The sequence below is a fragment of the Lissotriton helveticus genome, chromosome 12 (genome assembly GCF_964261635.1).
Source record: "Lissotriton helveticus chromosome 12, aLisHel1.1, whole genome shotgun sequence".
NCBI lineage: Eukaryota > Metazoa > Chordata > Amphibia > Caudata > Salamandridae > Lissotriton > Lissotriton helveticus.
In genome coordinates this window covers 544,241,470-544,255,615 of record NC_136073.1, presented here as the reverse complement: position 1 = coordinate 544,255,615, position 14,146 = coordinate 544,241,470, and the positions used below count along the sequence as shown (strand labels likewise).

At 46.6% G+C, this 14,146-nt stretch overlaps 1 protein-coding gene across 1 annotated transcript in view; it reads left to right on the top strand.

Moving 5' to 3' along the window:
- Positions 1-14,146, top strand: part of TK2 (thymidine kinase 2) — a 268,608-nt gene that overhangs the window by 213,414 nt on the left and 41,048 nt on the right. The window contains exon 9 of the mRNA XM_078671285.1: positions 7,779-7,859. Within this exon, the coding sequence (XP_078527411.1) occupies positions 7,779-7,859 (81 nt within the window). The remainder of the gene's footprint in view (positions 1-7,778; positions 7,860-14,146) is intronic.

The window sequence follows — 14,146 nt, the reverse complement described above, 5'->3', positions numbered from 1 at the left end:
GTATTGATCTTAGAAACTAACATATAAGGAGTTGTGATTTCAATGTTTTTTGCACAGTATTGTGAGGGATAGGTTGTATAAATGTTGCACCATGTTTCATTGACTGGTAACTGTGTAGGTTGTTTTCACAGGTGGTTTACTGCTTGTGCTTCAGCAAAGAGTACCAAGCTAGCAGGCATACCATCTGTTTGGGGGTGGTTGGTATCCTCTCCCGCCTCTAAAAAGTGTCCCATATTCTCCCACCCGTATAGTTGTAGGTGGGCCCAAGCGGAGAACGACAGCTGGGGGTATGAACACCCTTTTTACAGACTTGTGTCTGTATAATTAATGAATGTGTGACTGGGTGGGCATGTGTGGTTGGTATGCACCTGTTTGTTAGGACCGTTGTTTTCTGTGTTACTTTGTGTCTGTGTGATAGGGATTCCCTAGAACATAGTGGCAGTGACTGGTATCTGTTTTCGCAGGTTTTTGAACATTACGTATACATCCTCTCCGCCCCATAGAATGTGCAGGGCAGTGCGTGTATGTATTTGTATAGCACAAACCTAAGCACCAGGCAGCCGCACGCTGTACTGGGTATAAGGCAGTACTTAATTTTCAAAGAATGAGTACTGGGGCCCAAAGTTTTGCTTAGAAGCACGTGGCAGCGCTATTGTTTGTGCTGCATACCACCGTTGTGTAGTCTTGATTCCACCTCAGGCTTCTAATCCAGCACCAGACCTATTTATCTCACTCTTGCAGGTTGCTGCTTTCTCCATTTGTCACATGTTTTTCGTCTGTTTCTTCTTCCTTCTCCCCCTTTGTATGTTTTACACTGTCTTGGGTCAAAGTCTAATGGGCCCCATCTGCAACCACCGGTTCAAATTAAGCACTGGTCAAACGCCAAGATACAGTCAGCAAGTGACTGGAGAGGGTTCTTAGAGAGGATGTGGACGATACTGCGGCATGATGCAGTCTTTAAAGAAGTGTTTTCCTAAATTAGAGCAGGGATGGGCAGCCCTGAAGAATACGGGGATGTTGTCAGATCCTCGGTGCACAGATGGAGAAGGCATTTGGTCTTGTTTTCTTTTTTCTTTTTTTTTGCACTTACTTGCCTCCAGTGTGTTGGTGCGCGAGCTCCAGGTACGCCAAGAACTATATTTTCATTCGGTGTCAATTAAGGTTCCATTTCAAGCCCTGCGGAGAGGTAACCCTAATTGAGAGTGAATGAAAATATAGTTCAGGAAGTAGAAGAGCAAGGTGGAAAATCAATTCTTCCTCTATAAAAAGAGCTCTAAGAAGAATGAGATCTGTTTATAAAATAATACTTACTTTCTCAAATGCATATCACAATAGTCGTATTGTAGAAAAGCATTAAAGTGTTTTGAAACGTGAAGATTTCGAATGGAGATTGAACTTATACCATCTGATGATATAAAGGTCCATAAGCCTTCAGTAAAAAGTCTGCTAAAGTATTATAAGACCCCCTACCCCCACAAACCGGATCTCTTTTTTTTAGCCCTAAACGAAGACAGGTTTTTATATACACACAAAACATACAGTTTGCATATTTGAGCTAAATAGGAAGAAAAGGTCGGTCATGATGTGACCATAAAAGAAATATAATACAGATAATATAAAAACATTACAAAATTAACTTTAAAATATATGATAAAGAGGGGTTCTTATATCACAATATGATTGATGCCCTCCATCTTATAGCACGCTGTATAACAGATGCAGTTAAAAAACATAACTCCACCCTTGGAAGAGACTGCATGGACGCCAAAGCAGCCCTGCATTGTCGACAATTTGCCTTCCTTAAAAAAGGTAAAATGGGCAGATTCTTTAATGAGGAATACAACTTACAAAAGAGCATGAAGTGCAACGTGCTTTGTGCAGAGTTGCCGTCAAATGGGCATGCAGGTAAGTTATCAATATAGGTACCCTGCATAGGATAAGCCACTAGGAAATTAACATTTGTCAGCCTTAGTCTTGTTAACAAAAACGTGTTATGCAGATTGCTGACCCAGGTTCAATATGGCTCAAAGACTATTATATGGGTTTTTGCTTGATTAATCCTGAGATCCAAACTGGCCATAAAAGCTCAAAATTGATCAAGCAACCGCTGCAAACCAATCGTGGTCCTAGCAATTAAAAGGGTTTCATCGGCATAGATCAACACCAGAACACTGCGGTTACCTACTCGCGGGCAATCAACATTAAAATCCTATAATTGCTCTACTAAGCCGTTACCATACAGAGAAGAGAAAGGGTGGCAGAACACAGCCATCATGTACGCCTCTAGCAAGTTTAAATAGTTGTTGTCCTCCCCCTGTCGTTCCTCACACTAGTAGTCACCTCTAGGTGGAGTTCTCTCAAGTAGTTAACAATGCTTGCCTCAACCCCAAGTTTTAACATGATACTCCACAGTTTAGATCTGTTGACTGAGTCAAAAGTGGAGCTCAGATCCATAAATGCTATGTACACTCCTGTGTACGCTGTGCCCCTCCTTGGACACAGTGTACGTATTTATTATGTGGTATACATTAAGGCACTGCTCAACTGCCCAAGATCAGGTCAGAAGCCAAATGGGGGCTCCAAGAGCACATTATGGTCACTCGCCCCCGTTTGTAAGTGCTCCAACAGAATCCTTCCCAATATTTTAGCAGTTGAACTGATCAGTGTTATCGGGCGATAGCACTGTGGGTTCTCCTCTGAGGCTTTTTTAAAGATGGGAACAATGGTTTTATGGGACCAGGCCTTCGTGGGCCCATTATTAAGACAGACTTAGGGACATTAGTCAGAAGGGGAGCCCAGAGAGGCATGTTTGCCTTGAAAAGGTCGGCAGGTGTCCCATCCGGCCCAGGAGCTTTCCCCGCAGGGCATCTGCTGATTTCATCTACCACATCACTCAATTTAATCTCTACTCCAGGGAAAAACATGGAAAAGGAGGATGGAAAAGAAGAAGTTAGAGAGGCTCTTGATGAAATTGCCACTGTCTCAGCGGGAGTGGATTCTTCCATTGTTGGAGGGCCAGAGTATAATTGAGTAAAATGTGAGACCCAGTCTTACGGTATATCACTGTGGCAAGGTGGAGTTCCTGGGCTTTCTCAAAGTAATTGTGATTCACTGTCTGCCAAAAGGTTTTACTATCATTAAGGCCACATGCCATTACTAAGGAATGATAACCTTCCTCGCTGATTATCTTTTTCCAGATCCTTAACACCTTCTTATATGCCTTCCTTCAATTACTTACTCGCTTTCGATCCCTAGGAGCTTCTCTGAGTGTTGCCTGCAGCGGATTGTGAGTCTTTGTGCAGTTGGTGTCAAACCATTTGACTTGCTTCCTGTTATCAGCCTAACTTAGACTGTGAGCATATCAGGTGTCATGCCACAAATTCTATAAAGACCATTGAGTCAGCCCACCCCCTCAATTTTGATATTTTCTTCGAAGCACAGCAGGAAATCAGGAAGTGTTGAGCCCAGTAGAGCAGAGAAAAAAAAATATTAATATCAATCTTTGCCCAACTCATAATCACCCCTTTATTGTTCGTGTCGGTCAGTGGTAAAGGGTTAACCTCCAACTGTCTTTTCGCAAAGAAAGTGCTGTGAACTGATAAGGCTAAAAGCCTATATTCACTGAGGGGAGACACTGATTAGGTGTAATCAACTAGCCATTTTTTAGGTTTACTGACAACCCCCCCCCCCAATTAAACTAGAACTACCCCGCCCGAAAAAAGAATGGCGTAGCAGCTGGATCAATGTTCAGGGAGTCAAAGGTGAATATTAAATTATATTTCAAAAGTATCAAGTTAAGTTCATCACCAAACGGGCTATCAACAAAGTGGGTGATGGGTCCCATCATCAGCCTGCAAGACGCAGCTAATGGCAATTGGCAGTGCTTCGTGTTACAATCCCCATCTACACGATCACGTAGCTAGCCCTTTCACTTATCACACTATGCTCAATGTCCTAGTTTTGCCATAAAAGCATTGCTTGAATCAAAGCAATTGTTGTCGCTTGTGCTATGTTAGATACTTTATCAAAATAAGTTGCTCATGTGGAGAAGTCAAGCTTGTCCATACCACCTGACCCGGGAAAGTAAGGGAGATAGGAGTAATAAGTCCTCCCTTAGCACTGCCTATAGATCCTGGTGTGGCAGATGTAAAGTATGTAGCAAACCCATCAGTGGACACCATCTCAGTCGGCCAGGTTTCCTCTAAGACAGGTACTGCATAATGTTCAACAAAATTTAGCCAGTCTAGATTTGCCAGCTTGTTTGCCAGACCTGTCACATTCCATGTGGCTAAGATTATGGTTTTGCCTTTACCATTGTCAAGGCTAATCCCAGGAGTGCCTCTATCAGTAGAAGTAGATATGTTTGGTGTGATGGACCCGAGGCTATCTGTCCTACACTCAACGTTTGAGCAACTTGGCTGACTTGGAGAATGGCCGGGTCTGACAGTCAAATCAGCTGGTCTAGCTGCAAATAGGCATACATCTGTTCGAGACAGCCACAGGGTGAGGGGGTTGGTGGACACCGAGATCATTCTTCTGAATGGTCCAAAAAAAAAGGCGAGAGCGAGTGCCTTAATTGCAGAAGTACCCAACAATGTAAAGTTACGTGTCAGAATGTCTTTAGTCTCCACTCTATTCTTAAAATTGACAACAATACAGTCCTTGCTATAAGGTTTAGGGATAGTTCTTATGCACGAGACTCTCCAAACAAAATGAATTGGGGTATTAAGTTGCCCTGGAACCCCAACCTGCCAGTTATCCAGTGCACCACCTTGTTTAATAGTTGATCATAGTTCTCACGTATACCTCGGCTAAGAGGAGGAACACCTTTCAAAACCAGAAAAAAAGAGGTGGCCTGTGGTGCATTTGCAATGTCCGATGAACATTATTTAGTCGCCTCCATCTATGCGTGCCTCTCACAGAAGGCATCTGTAAAATGTTGGCTTCTGGCACGTTGTGTGGCTAAAAGACAACAGACTCCTGTACTAGCATGTTTTCGATGGAGGGGATAAGCCTAATGGCAGTAAATGAAAATATTTCACAAGAGCAGCAAGCTGGAGGGTCATTTCCTATATGTACGTTAGTATTGAACTTTTGCTATATTGGTCATCACGTGGAGAATGTATAAAAAGAGCAGAAAAGTATATTGCGTAATCAAGAGAGAGAGGTAGGACCAGAAAGCTAGTCCATGTCCCCGGTTAATATATGATTAAATCAAAAAGAGACTAGCTCAAGTTACTTTTAGGGGAGGGGGAAGACTCTGATATGTTTTGTCACGGAGTGTGAACACCCAGCAGGTGTGTTCAAAAAGCCCTCACCCACCAACCTGGTTGGTGGCATGCTTCATCATCGGGCCCACCTAGTGGCACCTAGCGTGCCCCGGGTGTGCTTCAACGCCTGACTACAGCGGAGCTGGTATTTTACTGAGTGTGCGGTGAAGATAGTTAAGGAAGTGATGTTAAAACGGCTGAACGGTGGTCCCAGTACCCGAAGGTAAAATTAGACTTTAATACCTGGGCCTCCGTCAGCGGTTAAAAATAAGGCAAGGGGATGTAAGAGGCGAGTTACGACCTCTCACATCCAATGGGTCAACATGTTTCAGCCAGTGCCTTATGACTAGACTGGCTTTCTTCAGGACCTAAAATAAGTGAGTGCAAATTACCTAGTGGGGGTGTAGGGGAGACTATGTGTCTACACGCCCTAAAGTGTATCTACGTGTGAGAGGGGGATTCCCTTCTCAAGACCACGCAAGTTATTTGCTCAGTCTGACCTCAAGGTTGGGAGGTGGCAAAAGGCTTGACCAGTACTTCTGGGTTGAGCCTGCTCTGGACCTGTAGTGCCTCCTTGAGGTCAGACTGAGCAAATAACTTGCGTGGTCTTGAGAAGGGAATCCCCCTCTCACACGTAGATACACTTTAGGGCGTGTAGACACATAGTCTCCCCTACACCCCCACTAGGTAATTTGCACTCACTTATTTTAGGTCCTGAAGAAAGCCAGTCTAGTCATAAGGCACTGGCTGAAACATGTTGACCCATTGGATGTGAGAGGTCGTAACTCGCCTCTTACATCCCCTTGCCTTATTTTTAACCGCTGACGGAGGCCCAGGTATTAAAGTCTAATTTTACCTTCGGGTACTGGGACCACCGTTCAGCCGTTTTAACATCACTTCCTTAACTATCTTCACCGCACACTCAGTAAAATACCAGCTCCGCTGTAGTCAGGCGTTGAAGCACACCCGGGGCACGCTAGGTGCCACTAGGTGGGCCCGATGATGAAGCATGCCACCAACCAGGTTGGTGGGTGAGGGCTTTTTGAACACACCTGCTGGGTGTTCACACTCCGTGACAAAACATATCAGAGTCTTCCCCCTCCCCTAAAAGTAACTTGAGCTAGTCTCTTTTTGATTTAATCAGAAAAGTATATTACCATTGGGAACAGTGACCACGTGAATGCTATCAAATTGTTTTTTTTAAAGTGAGAGTATGCCACAGCTTTACGTTTTTTACATTGCAAGTGTAAATTAGAGATGGGAGGTACTTTTTAAACAAAAATTCTTTATTGGATTTTAACGAGATCGGAGGGTCTTCTTTCGTCTTCTTAGCAATTTTTGATGTCGCTCTACTTCAGTGCTGCGACAGAACCTCCACTGGAGAAGATAACGAGCTGGATTCTCAACTACTCTACTAACACAGCACTTGTTGCCTGGTATAGAGCGATAGATAGTGAGGTAGTATGATGCAGGCTGAGAGGTAGGAGCAGCGGCTCATTAAGCTACAGCAGCCGAACATGACTGTTCACAGAGGCCATTTATGTCAATGGAAAAGGTTGGAGCCAATGACGCATAAGTGAAGCTGGGCAAGATGGCCGGCCACCATGAATCCGGGACCCATCCGAAGCGAAGGGGATGCTGGCGCAAGGACTGCAGTACCCAAAGTTCTCCTCAGAAGTTTGGGGATTTGTTAGGTGGGTTTAGTGGAATGGATTCACAGATGGAGGGTAAACATTAAAAAGTAGGGCACGCCAAGCTGGAAAGCCTATATTAGATGCACAGTAGTTTATGCCACCATGAAGTGTAACAAAATCGGATGATCCAATGAATACTCCATGAATCCGATCTGGTAATCGGAACCTGCTACTTTTTTATTTTATATTAACGTGTGTTTATCAGAACCTAGTACTTTTTTTTTATTTTAAACAAGTGTTTCTTGTTTGGACTGGAAGGGTGACCTTATCATCCTGTATTCCTGCTATTGACTTTTTAACCATTTTTAACTTTTTAAACTGTGTATGATTTATACCGATGTGAACCTTTATACGTATGTACAGTGGATACCTTGACAGATTTGAACCCTCGATTGTTTTTTAACTTCATGAACTTTGTTAAAATTGTAATCAATTTTTTACTATATGTCGTTTGTTGCTTTTATGATTTTAAATGCAATCGAATAAAGCTTGTTCTGACTGACTGACTGAAACAAGTGTTTCAATTTTTTTTTTAAATATAGCTTAAAATTATTAATACCTTTCATGCACCTTAATACATTTAACAGTATTCCCTTTAGTTTACATCATAGGCAAAACTTCAGCAGGTCAAAGCCAGAATGGCAGATGAAAGATGTTATTGTGTGATCAGGAGGTCCAAATATTTGCTTTGGATTTAGCTATGTTGTTTCAAGGTTTAGCAAATGTTGTTCAGCATGCTTACTCTATTTTCTTTAACCATATACATCAGTCTTCACTTTTTTATTTCCTTTGTCTGGTGTTTTTTTCTAAATAGGAATATTTAGAAGCTATCCATAACCTTCATGAGGAGTGGCTCATTAATCGAACCCGGTTTACAGTGCCTGCGCCAGTTCTAGTAAGTAAAGTTTTTCAGTTATTTTATTCTCGTTCAGTTGTGCTGGTAAGTACAGGGAAGTGTCTATTTCTTAAAGAGCAATCCATTACATTTTGTTCCATACCATAAGTAAGATAACCTATTTGAATAGAAACGGTGTGCCTAGTTTACAGAAGCCTAGAGATAAAATAATTTTCAGGTGCTATATGCAGCCTAAATATGAATTTAGCGAATATATATCTTTACATTGTTTTTCCTTATTGAGATGTGATGTCTCCTTAAGGGTATCATTTAGCTAGATTTCAGAATGGTTGCTTTCAATGCCATTTAAAAAGTCTTCTGGCGTTGATATCTATATTCGCTTGTTTTCGACCTCCCTCTATTGTCAATCTATGCACATACATAGGCCTTGTATAAGAGCGCAGGGCTAAAATCTGATCCCTATATAAACATAAGTTTGCTCGAGGATCTTAAGTATGAGTTATGCAGTTATTAATTCACCTCCAGCAATTTTTCCACGTTGAAGTCCAGCAGTTCTAAAATGTTGTGTTTACATGGTGGGGTGTTCAGGTAATTGCAGGTGTGGAAATACCTCAGTTCATATGTAAATACCCATTTTCGGTGTGTCTACTAAGTGCAAAAGATGTTTACTGTACACGGTAAATGCCTCACCCCTTGGTGTCAGTATTTACCTGGTGTAGTAAATACTTAACCAGTTTCTGAGCCACCCATAATTATTGGGTGTGATAATTGTTCTATAGCAATAGTGCAGATGACACTTGCATGGGCTTCCCTTGGCCCCATCTCCCTGTCATTCCTGTTGCCCTTTTTCTTTTAGTTTTATGTTCTCCCCTCAACCCAAGTTGTCTTGAACGGTTCTTTATTAGTTTTTCTTTTGAACCCCAGAACTTCATGGTGTGGGGCCCTAAAGAGTATTTTTCCATCTTGATTGTACAAATCCACAGCTGGTTCATGCAACAGAGACCTGGATTCAAGAACTGCCAGCCTGCAGGAGTCTGTTTCTTATAACATCTGGGATTGTCGTCAATTGCTTAGAGCTTGTTACCTCCAAACACTCTTTTTATGATTTAAAGCCTACTCTGCAAGGGTCTTCCACCTTCTATCTCAAGAATGTCTTTCATGGGGGGAGGAGCTTGGCGGGCATCCGTGATGGCCGCGTGAGCACAGCGCTCTCCGGACCCCCGCCACTCCCGGCATGATATCCTGAACATATCCTGATTCTCCGCGAGGATTTATGTAGAGGATGCTGGGCTGATCTTCCTGTGATTTTTGGAATTTGATTTGGACCCGGGGCGCCGAAGATATGGCGATTTGAACTTTCGGGGTCCGCCCTTGGGGTGTGCCCGGGACTGGGTGAGGTTCTCTGGCCGACTCGGAGTTGAACAACAACGGCAGGGGGATTGGACTTGTGGGTCCCCCTCTTAAGTTTCGGTTTCGATTCTGCCTCAGACTGAGACATCTGGCAGGGGAGTCTGGCCTGGGCTGGGTCCGGCACGCGGTACGGCTGTCGGGCCTTTGGCTGGCTTATTCTCCTTTCAAGCTGGTCCTCTCCTAGTGGTACCCTTGCAGCGGCCTTCTGATCCCGACGCCCTACTTTCCTGTGGCCATTTACATCGGGTCGAGTGAGTCTCCTGGTGGCGCGGTTTCCGACATGGCGGGCAGAGGGGACCGAGAGACGCGAAAGACCAAGACGCCCCTGCGTGGGGGCCCGGTCCAGTCTAACGTTATGGACCGTTACACCCATGCGAAGGGGTCCCCCGGAGCCGCCCTGCCTGGGCCAAGTGCGGTTGATCACATCGTGGACGCAACGGAACCGTCCTTGCAGGACATCATGGGCGCCATTTCTGGCATAAAGGAAACGATAGGTCAACAATATGAAGCTTTGGCCCACAAAATCGACACCGTGGCCATTGATGTGAACTTGATTCGGGCCGACCTATCTAAAACCAATGAGAAGGTGAAGTCATTGGATCTCAAGTCATCCAGCCTCACGGCAGACGTCTCGGAGATACAGACAGAGATTGGCAATCTCCGTAGGGTGAACGATTTCATGACCCGGCGCTTGGAGGACTTTGAGAACAGGGCACGTCGCTGTAATGTGCGTGTGGTCGGCGTTCCGGAGAATCCAGAACCGCACTCTGTTGATCTCCTGGTGGAGGACCTGATCCAGAACTACCTCTCTCCGTCTGGGCTGAGTAAGTTCTTCGTGGTGGAGCGTGCCCATCGTGTCCCGGGAGGCCAGGGTAAGCCTGGCGCCCCGCCGAGGCCTATTGTTGCGAAACTCTTCCACTATAGGGATCGGGACGCTATCCTGCAGGCTTCACGTGTGAAGGGCCCGGTGGCCTTTGAGAATGCCACGGTGAACTTTTATCCGGACTTTTCTCAACAGGTGCAGAAACAGCGTATGGGATTTCGTGGAGTCAAGAAGCGTCTCCGGGACATGGGACTGCGCTACGCTATGCTTTTTCCGACCAGGCTGCGAGTTGAGTACAATGAACGAACCTTTTTCTTTGATCGGCCTGATTCTGTGAATGACTGGCTGGACTCCCTGCCGGACCGACCTCCTGCGGCTGAGTCCGCCGCCCACCCGGGTGGTGCTGAGGGTGGTGTAGAGAGCTGAACTGTTTGTTTCTGCCCGGGTCCTCGTGTCAAGTAACTTCTTCTGGGGTTCTAAGCCCAAGTGCCTCTGCTGTCTGAGTGATCTCTTTGTTATTTTTCTTGTTGGGGTGGCGGGTGGGTCAGAGCCTTTCCTCCTCCGGGGTCTTTTTGTAGAATGGGGGTTCTTGGGCGACAGGCACACTGCATGTTGGGGTGGCTTTTTAGCTTCTTGCAGGGGTGCAGGGTGGGGGGTGTTTTCTTGATTGTTGGGGGGTGGGTGGATGGGAAGTTTGATGTTTGTGTGTTATGTTCTCAAGGCGATTCTATCTTGCTAATGGTGTTTTTGATGTCATGCTCATTGGAGGGGGGTTGCGGCATTGCTTTATGGGATGGGGGGTAGCGGGTTGAGGTTTATTTCGTGGAATGTCAATGGTCTGGGGGATCGTGTTAAGCGGGGTGTGGTGTTGCGATGTATACGACGTTTGTCTCCGGATATTGTTTTTCTGCAGGAGACTCACTTGGTAGGCAATACATGTCGTGCAATGAATAGGTGGGGCTATCGCCTCGCCGCACATTCGGGGTTTACCACGGGTTCCAGGGGGGTGGGTATCCTTGTTCGGGCTTCCCTCCCCCTAGCTATTGATGATGTGATCCTCGATGATCGGGGGCGATACGCCGTCCTCGTGGGTCGCTATGAGGGTCGAACCCTTTCCTTGTTTGCCGTTTATGTGCCCCCCGGTCTACAGACCTCTACCTTTTCCGATTTGGGCCGTGTGTTGTTGAACCTCCCTGATAGTACTCTCTTCATAGCAGGTGACTTTAATTCTGTGCTCTCCGGTCTTCATGATCGTCACCCCCCTAGGGACACCCCTTTGTCCCAACAGTGGCTGGGTGGGTTTCTGGATACGTTCGGCCTGGTGGATTGCTGGAGACTTATGCATCCTACTCAGCTTCAATACACTTTCCACTCTGGGGCCCATGGGAGTCTGTCTAGACTGGATTATTTCCTGATGCCTGCGGCGCAGTCGCCAGCGGTGCGTGAGATTAGGCACCTTCCCCGGGGCATCTCTGATCATTCCCCGCTCTGGCTTTGTTTTGAGGTGGGGGTGGAGGCGGCGGGCCGGGTGGCTCCTATCAACCCATGGTACCTCACCTCCCCCGAGACTCGCAATCTCTTGATTAAGTCCTTGGACAATTATTTTTTGGACAACGAGGGTTCGGTCTCCTCTGCTGTATCCCTGTGGGAGGCCTTTAAGACAGTGATTCGCGGACAGGCCCTCGCCCTTATTGCCGAATCCAAGAAGGCGAGGAATCGGGAGGTGGTAGACCTTGAGAGGGAGATTGCTGATATAGAGGCTGACCTAGAATCGAACGTTACATCTGATAAACTCCACGCCCTGGGTTTGAAGCAATTTGCTTATAAGTCTTTGGTCACAGATGCGGCTAAACTGATGTTTCGGGAGCAACAGGGTCGTTTGTATGATGTGGGGGACAAAGCGGGTAAATTACTGGCATGGTTGGATAAGACGGAGAGGGCGAATCGTGTAGTGCCTGTGATTCAGACTTCGAGTGGCGTGGGAGTGACAGACCCGGTTGAAATAGTTGAATGTTTTGCGGATTATTTTCGTGCGGTTTATACCCCTGTGTCGTGAACGGGATGTTGATGACTCTCGCCTTTTGTTGCGTGATATAGCTCTGCCCAGTGTCTCCGATTTAGACTGAGTTTCTTTGGAGTCCCCTTTTACTACGGACGAGATAGCGACGGCCATTCGCTCACTCCGTTCGGGCAAGGCTTTGGGCCCGAATGGATTGCCAATTGAATTGTACAAGCTACGTCCTGACAAGGTGGCACCCTATCTTCGTGCCATGTTTTTGGAATCCCGCGAACGGGGTATTCTCCCATATGATCAGCGTTTGGCTACGATAGTTGTTATTCCCAAAGAAGGTAAACCTCGGGACCTTTGTTCGTCTTACAGGCCCATTTCCCTTTTGAATGTTGAACCCAAGGTCCTGGCTAAGCTCCTGGCAACCCGCCTCTTGACGGTCATTAGTGGCTTGGTTCATCCGGATCAGTCCGGATTTATCCCGCATCGCAACACGGCTCTCAATCTACGCCGTCTCCACGGAGCTGTTGCGAGGGCGGGGCTACTGACGGAGCCGGCCATTTTGGCTTCGCTGGACGCCTCGATGGCCTTTGACACGGTAGAGTGGCCCTATCTTTGGGCAGCTCTTGAGAAATTCGGTTTTGGGCCTGAGTTTATTGGTTGGGTGAAGTTGTTATACGCCGAACCCTTGGCACAGGTAGTAGTAAACGGTCGAGTTTCTGTCCCCTTCTGTCTTGGTAGGGGGACCCGTCAGGGGTGCCCCCTGTCTCCGTTGCTTTTCGCGCTTGCTCTGGAACCGTTGGCTGCGTGGCTTCGATGGGAACCTTCACTCAAAGGGATCCGTTGGGCACCGGATTTTGAAGACCGCGTCTCGCTCTACGCGGATGACATTCTTCTGTATCTTACTTCCCCGCGTAAATCTTTAAATGTCCTATTCGACGTTCTTACTTCGTTTGGTGCTAACTCGGGTCTGGTTATTAATTGGGCTAAGTCCTGTGTATATGTTCTCTCTGGTGTTTTGCCCCCATTGCCGGACAGGTTTCCCATCCGGGTTGTCCACTCTGGCTTCAAATATTTGGGGATTTTTATCACGCTGGACTCCTCACTCCGATTCGAGCGTAACCTCCTTCCCCCGCTTCTTAGACTGCGACTGGATGTGGCCCGTTGGCGTAAGCTACCCCTGTCTCCTCTGGGCAGGGCTGCCCTTTTTAAAATGATGTCTTTGCCGCGATTCCTATACGCGCTTCAAAATTCTTATGACGACATTCCCGCTACCTATTTCCGGGAGATCGAGAGTCTTCAAAGGCAACTGATCTGGGACGGGCGTCCACGTATCGCCCTTGCAAAACTTACTATTCCTTGGTATGACGGGGGCATGGCGCTCCCCGATATCAAGAGATATTATTGGGCTGCCCAGCTGTCTGCCATTAACCACGTAATGTATTCCCCGGGTCGGGATCCGGCCTTTGAGATGGATAGACTCCAGCTGCCGGGAGGGGATTTTAATAGAGCGCTTTATTCCAGATCGGCCGGGCGCCATCTTGTGGGCCCGTCCAGGATCGCAGTCAATGTGTGGCGCGCCGCGAATGTGAGTTTGGGATGGGAGAACCGACTGACAATGGCGACCCCGCTTTATGCTTCTGAACGTTTGGGGTGTCTCTGGTCTACTAAGGGCTTTGACCGCTGGGATATGATTGGGATATGTAAAGTGGGTGACGTCTGTGTGCAGGGTAGAGTGAAGTCTTTCCAGGCCCTTAAGGTAGAATATGACTTGAGTGATAGAGAGTTTTTTCGGTATTTGCAGGTTCGGCACGCCCTGGCCTCAGTTCTGACTCCTGATGTGACCCTGCCCGAGTCCTCTCCCCTTGAGGATCGTATACTGGATGGACACCTGCCCGATAGCACTATCTCCCTTATCTACAAGAAACTTATTAATAATCGCGCTGACTTATTGGTCCGACTTCGGGAGGTTTGGGTCGATGACGGATTGGACTTGGATGACGAGGATTGGCAGTCGGCACTCTCTTCTCTGAAAGAGGTCGCCATCCCCGCCCGTCTCCGTTTGGTTCAACTTAAGATCCTCCA